The 6,741-nt window shown below is 50.1% G+C and overlaps 1 protein-coding gene across 1 annotated transcript in view; it reads left to right on the forward strand.

Moving 5' to 3' along the window:
• Positions 1-4,402, forward strand: part of PVRL1 (poliovirus receptor-related 1 (herpesvirus entry mediator C)) — a gene marked incomplete at its 3' end in the record, with an annotated part of 5,800 nt that extends 1,398 nt beyond the window's left edge. Inside the window, exons 3-5 of the mRNA XM_010141146.1 lie at positions 1-91; positions 523-640; positions 4,251-4,402. The exon at positions 1-91 is cut by the window's left edge and continues 4 nt beyond it. Of these exons, the coding sequence (XP_010139448.1) occupies positions 1-91; positions 523-640; positions 4,251-4,402 (361 nt within the window). The remainder of the gene's footprint in view (positions 92-522; positions 641-4,250) is intronic.
• Positions 4,403-6,741: the final 2,339 nt, after the last annotated feature.

Here is a 6,741-nt window from a genome sequence, read left to right on the forward strand (position 1 = left end):
CCGAGCCGGGAGGCTCACCGGCAGCAGCTCATGTGCGTGGTGAATTACCAGCTGGACCGCTTCACTGACAGCATGACTCTCAACGTGCAGTGTAAGTGAGCCTGGGCAGGGCTGGAGAGCCACGCTCTGGGGTCAGTCCCTGGGGTGGGTGATAAAGCCTGGCAAAGGAGGATTTTTCTGAAGGGAAGGTGATAGTCTGGTGGAGGGGCTGAAGTAGGGGGTTGGTTTCTTTTTCTGGAGAGTGAAAACCCAAGTGATCCCTGGGAATAATCAAATGCTTTCTTTTTTCTACACCTTCTTTCTCTCTCCACCTCTTCCATGTCCCTTTTTCCCTCCCCTTCTCTCTCTCCTTCATTCACCGCCTCTCACATTCCTTTTCCCATCATCTTTCCCACCTTGCAATCTCTCCTCTCACCCCTGCCCCTTCATCTCTTCCTATTTAATTTTCTCTCCCCTTCCTTTTCCATAACTCTTTCCTCTGCTTTTCCATTCTGCTTCTCTATCTTTTTCATCCCCCTGCAGATGAGCCAGAAGTCACTATTGAGGGCTTTGATGGCAACTGGTTTCTCAACCGGAAGGATGTGAAGCTGATATGCAAATCTGATGCCAACCCCCCAGCTCACAGCTATGAATGGAAGCTGTAAGTGCCTACAATGCTTCTGCTCTCAACAGCACACATGAACAGGGCTGTGGAGCCTCTGTAGAAATCTCAGTCACCTTCTGGTCAATCAGGGCCCAGTCCCATTCCTGTGAGTGATGTCACTCCAAGGTAAAACCTGTGCATGTGAGGGAAGTGTTCGACTCTTGTAGTTGCTGGACCCGTGCACCTGCAGAATGCTCAGAGCTGACTCTGGTTCCCTGGCACAGCACTGCCTGGAGGCTTTCATTCCATGGGGACTGGAACTAATTTATTTATGTGCAAACCAGGGAAGCTGTTGTCTCCATCATTGCCCTTTCTGGCTCACCCCCTCCTGTGCTGGCCATCCTTTGAAGGTGAGCTTCTCAGATCCAAAACAAGGCTTGCTGCCCTGCCAGCCCTGTCTAGAGGGCAGCCCGTGAGTTTGAGGCAGGCAGTGCATTGTTTGAAGTGACTAGGGCAGGGAGTTATTTTGGGTGGATAGGCTTTATCAGAAGTTTCACGTGACCTGTGGCCCCAGCTGACAGAACCGGGACTACCATAAGGCACACACAGCCACCTCACCTTGTGAAGGACAGAGGTTATCTCCTGTCTTTCAGCTGGGTCTTCTCCCAGCATCTTCCAGCTCAGACTCAGGAGGGAAGGGCAGTGGGTAAGGATCATACACATCCCTTCTCCACTGGGCTGGACCGGAGCTTGCTACCAGTGCAGTGCAGCCTTACCACCCAGGAGAGCCTCCTATTCCCGCTCCGCTGGAATAATACTCTGCCCCGGTGACACGTGAGGCAGCTGAGATATGACAAGTGGAATAATTTGCCCAGCACCACTAAGTGCTTCAGCAGCAGAGCTGGAAAAGCACCCAAGATTTCCCTTTTGTAAAGGGGCACAGATAGCACAAAATTGATCTGCTGGTGAAAAAGCTTTCCCTGGAATCAGCCCCAGCTGTACACAGGAGCTCCCTTCGGATCACTCATCCCCGTGTGACTGACATTAAACAGAAGCAGTTCCTTGTCCTCCAGAGTTTCAGCTTTTGGTTGAACACACTAAAGGGACTGAAAAGTGAACGAGGGGTGTCTGGGGAGTCGGATGGGAATTGATGCAACCAGATGTGGTTCTCTCTCCCTCTCTTTCTTTTATATAAGCACTCAAGTAGCTTTAAAAAAGAAAGATCAAATGTATCCTTTCTTCTTTTCAGCTGGCATTTGTCATCAGGAAAGAGGCTCTCCAAACGGCTTTGCAAGGAGCTAGGCATATTCTCTCTCATTTCACTTCCCCAATCAAACTGTTCACAGTGAAAGTCTGAAGAGAATTGTTTTTCTTGCCTTTTTTCTAGTTCACATCCCCAGCTGTCTCCCTCTGTTGGTTCTACCAGTTAGACTTAAACACCAGAGGAGGCTCTCTACGTTCCTCACAACATTGCCAGGAAATCTAGAGGCAAAGATGCCCCTTGTGGTACCCAAGGCAGAAGAGATGCCAGTTCAGACTATTTATGAGTATCAGGGCTGGCAAACTGAGCTCAAGTGAGGCCTGTTTTCGCTCTGCTTTTGAGCAAATCATTCCATCCCTTTGTTCTGCTCGGGCTCACGTGAGGGATGGCGGGTGAATGCTTGCTCAGCTCCTGGGCATCAGGCTCTCCACGGCAGGAGCTCTGTGGCTGTGTACAGACCTGCCAGCAGCACAAGCAGCCCCCAGTCTCTGCTGGGGCAGTCTGCTCCTGTTGTGACAGTGATGCTGAAGGGAAGGCAGGCTGAGAGCTGAAGCACAGGGTAAGCAGGTGCCAAACATCTCAGCCAGGTGATGTTTCTGTAGTCTAGGGCAGGACAGAGGGTTAGTGGCCAGCTGGGGTCAAACACAACAGGGGACGCAGGTGTCAGGGCTGAGCGTGGCACTGCATGACTGAGTCTGAGCATGACGTGTCTTTTGCACACCTGGTTTACATGCTGCACTGGTAATAAATTCAGCTCTGGCAGGAGTGATTCTTGGGAACAACACATCTTTGAGCCAGGCATTGAGCTGGTCTCTATGCGCTTGTGCATTGACGCTGGTGGGGTTTTTCTATCCCTGGAAATGATTGCTTTCCTATGGATTCTCTGTGAGCCGTGATACGACCATTTGTCTGTCTTTAGCTGCAAGGGTTTCTTGACTTGAAGCTAAGAGGCTGGGAGCATCAATACTTTGCTTCGAGGAGGAGCTGTGGGGAGAAGATGGAGAGAGAGGAAGCCTGGAATTAAAGCATATGGGTTCTTGAGGCCAATAGCGCTTCAGTCCAATTCCCCAGATCTCCCTTTTTGCACACTTGGTGGCTCAGATAGAAATGCAGGTAGGATTACTGACATGAAAAGATGGAAAGATGGAGTGCGTCTGAAGGTAAGGAGAATGGAGGCAGAAGAAGAGAAAAGCAGAGAGAGAGCAAGGGAGACTGGGCAAAATAGCAGCCCACACCTCTGTTTAGAGATGTGCCCTTGTCTTTGTAGATTCAGGGCCCTGTAGGCAGAGGATCAGCATTAGGCTCTTCTAGTCCTCCATCAGCTTTGGGATCATTGGCTTGATGTAGCTGAGGAAGACTGATGTGCTTCCGATATATGTGTACCGCTGTGTAGAAGTGGACACGCAAAATATGTGCATGTGCGTTTAGGCACTTCTTTACAGAGCTAATTATAACCCCATTATTCCCTTTTGTTTCTTAAAAATTGCTGATGATATGTGCTCATTTTTGTTGGGAGGAGGGGAAAGAATTATTTGAGTAATTTTTAATTGCCTAAGAGAAGTAATTACTTTACTTTGCTTCAGTAATTAAGAATAACCAGGCCATGTGTGTCTTCTCCTAACACAGTTAGAGGGGTTTTTATTTTTTATCTGCCTTTGTTGATTTGTTCAGTGTATCTGCAGACTTAGTTTTGTATTATTCCAGTTTCACACTTACCTGACTATTCTGACATGGGCAGGTCATAGATGGCAGGGCTCTAAATCAGCACCACTTTCCTCAAGCTTGAATTGCGGTTAACGCTGGCTGATCAGCTGTCCAGGAGAGCTACAGGGGCGGGAAACTGGAGTAAAGCAGGGTCACATTGGTGTCCCACTCCTGTGTTCTTCATCAGATAGAAAGTCAGGGATGGAGGAACACTCTGAAGATAAGCCTGCTAGATATGAGCCACCCGAAACAAAAGAGTGACCAGGCCATCTTACCCTAAGCTTGTACTTGCTTGTGCTGGAAAATGAACTGTATTAAGGCTCTGAATTTGTTTTCTGGATAGAACATAGAATTGCAGTGCTCCACATCCCATTAGCTGAAACCAAGGGGCTGTATGTGGCCCAAATTGTCCATTCTCCCTTGTAATCACAGGAGAAATTAAAAAAAAAAACCCATGTAAAGGACTTGATTCTTATCATGCAGTGGATTTACCCTGAAGAAGCTCTACTGACTCTTTTCTATAATGCTGCTGCCTGACGGGTTGGTTTCAAGGCTGCCTACGTTAATGGGTATCTTCCATCCAGCACCACCAGGTTCTGGACAAGCGAGTGCAGAACCAGCGTGTCAGTGTCACCTCTGCAGTACTGCTTGACCCTTCTGAGGCTCACCTCTGGGGTCAGCCACGATCTTTGTTTCCCCTAGGCCAAACGGGACTCTGCCGGGGAGCGTGGAAATCCAGAACAACACCATCTACTTTAAAGGACCTGTCTCCTACAGCGTGGCTGGCACCTACATCTGTGAGGCCTCCAACGCCATTGGTACACGGTCAGGCTTGGTGGAAGTCAATGTCACAGGTAGGAGAACACTTGGTGTGCTTTGAAAGACAGAAGAGGCGGAAGAGGTGGGGAGAGGAGAGTGTGAGCGCTGACAACTACCAGTCAGTTACGTCTCCTCGATGTCTTAATCGCCAGTGTCTGCTCCTAGGGGTGGGGAATTTCATGGTGCAAAGGGAGCAGTGAAGTTCTTTGCTTTGCACTGGTTCTGCACTGATGTGGCTTGGATTTTTTCTCCTTTCCTCTTGTTGTCTTCTCCTTTCTTACACCAAGATACATTCAGTTTGTTTCCCCCTTGTCTTCTGCTCTGGATTCAGAGAGATCATTGGGCCTGTTAAAAGCAAAGACATGCCAGGGAGATATTTGTTAGAAGGCAGAAGGAGTAGGATGAGGTTATAGACTGCCACCGAGGCAGTACAGCATGAGATGGATGAGTCACTTGTTCGGGATGATGTCTGGTGTGTCTGATGTTAGGCAGTTCTCATGGTTTTTCATTTGTGCTCCTTCCAATGCCGTGCTGGTCTGTGCACTTGCTCACCTGGCTGACATGGATTACCGAGAGGCTGTGAGCACTTGAGTAGCTTTGTCTGGGCTCCAGAAAGGAATAACCACGGGATGCAGACAATGGGAAGTGATGCTATGCGATGTCATATGAGACAGAAGGGATTTGAGGACTTGCAAATAAGTATAGCCACAGGAGCGAGGAAAATACATGCGGATATGCTTAGGTAGTGTCAGGCAGAGAAAGTGATGTCAAGAAGCAGGTTAAACAGAAGGAATAATGTGTGTCAAAAGCCTGTATTCAGAGAGCAAACTGATACTGCAAGGCGTCGTCAAAGGGGAAAAGTGGCTGTTGATGCTTTGAGAGCAGGGAAGGGAAGTTTATCCTGTTTCTTTGGGGTAAAAGAGTGATTTGTTCTATTCTCGGGTTAATGGCAGGCAGTGACCCACAGCTGTGTGTCTCATGAGAGAGATGGAAGTACCTCTTGCAGTAGTGAGTTGGAGCACTGCCACATTGCAATGAGCTCCAGGCTCTTGGGGGACAGAGGAGGGAGAGACCACCTGAGGAAGCAGCACCGCCTGCCTGGGTGACAAGCCTGGCAGCTGGGCAGGCTTGTCTGGCCCCCGAGCTGGCCAGCAACGCTGCGGGGCTGAGCACTGGTCTCCTTTGGGTGCTGCCCCTTCAGCCCAGCGTGGGACCATTGCCAGGTGGGCAGGCAGCACACACCATGGCACAGGGCCGCTTTTCCAGCTGGGCTCATGGCAGGGACTGTGGGCTCTTGTAGCTCCAGACCTGCTCTCTCTGGGGAAAGCAGCAGGACTGCGACTGCAGCTGGGTGAGCTGGAGAGCAGCCGGTCCCCTGTGTCCTGAAAATGCCACAACAGCAGAAGTGCCTGCGAGCTGGGCGAGCAGTGAGGTGCACTGGGAGCCCCCATGGCATGGGAAATACAGGGCAGGTTCCTGGGCTTGTTAGCCCTGCCTGCTCTCCAGCTTGAGGCAAATCAGAGTACTTGCTATTCTGAGAGCAGGGTACCTCTCTGAGCCACCCCAGTCCTTGAAGAGCTGTCTAAGCTGAGAGTGATGAAATGGGCTTCTCAGAGGGGCTGGGCTGCAGCCCCCTTCACCTGCTCTCCACAGTGATAAGTGCTGAGCAAGCACAAAGATGAAGCCTGGGCAGCTGACCTCCTGAAATCAGCAATATCACTGTCTTTGGCACCCACACCACCTCAGTTCCCTTCTGTAACGGGGTAGTCTTCCTCTAGCCAAGTGCTTGGAGGTCAGTGGATGGGATGTGCTAATTAGATGCTAATTGCCAAGTATTTATTTATGATCATTATCACTGTAGCAGGCCTTGAATTCACACCTCCTGCCCTGGATCCTTGCCTGATGATTTGTTCCTGGTATATGCTTTTCTCTGCGGGATTTTTCATTTGCCAGTGAAAGGCACCACAATAACAGAGCTCTTTGTTCAGGACAGATGTGGAGCAGCACCTGCCCTGCCCAGCCGCCCGAGGCGGCGGGAAGGTCACGGCCAAAGTCCATTCAGCCACTGGCCGTTTCGTGGGAGTTGCCACCGAAGTCACTGTGTTTCTGGGGCAGTGCAGGCAGCAAACTGCCTGATACAAACTGAGCAGACTTGGCAATAGAAAACCATCCCACGCAGTAACTAGCACCTTGGGTCACATTTAAAACAGAGATCAGAGGGGAAAAGCCTCCAGGCTCTGTCCCCAGTCGCAGAGAAGGAGGTGGGATATGAATTGCAGAAGACTTAGAGAGGAGCAGGCTCTTTCCACCATGTCTCGTTTTCCAGTTCTCCAGTTTCTTGCTGTTGTTCTGTCTGCCCAACTACCCCGTCTCT

This window comes from Buceros rhinoceros, unplaced genomic scaffold (genome assembly GCF_000710305.1).
Source record: "Buceros rhinoceros silvestris isolate BGI_N320 unplaced genomic scaffold, ASM71030v1 scaffold21378, whole genome shotgun sequence".
NCBI lineage: Eukaryota > Metazoa > Chordata > Aves > Bucerotiformes > Bucerotidae > Buceros > Buceros rhinoceros.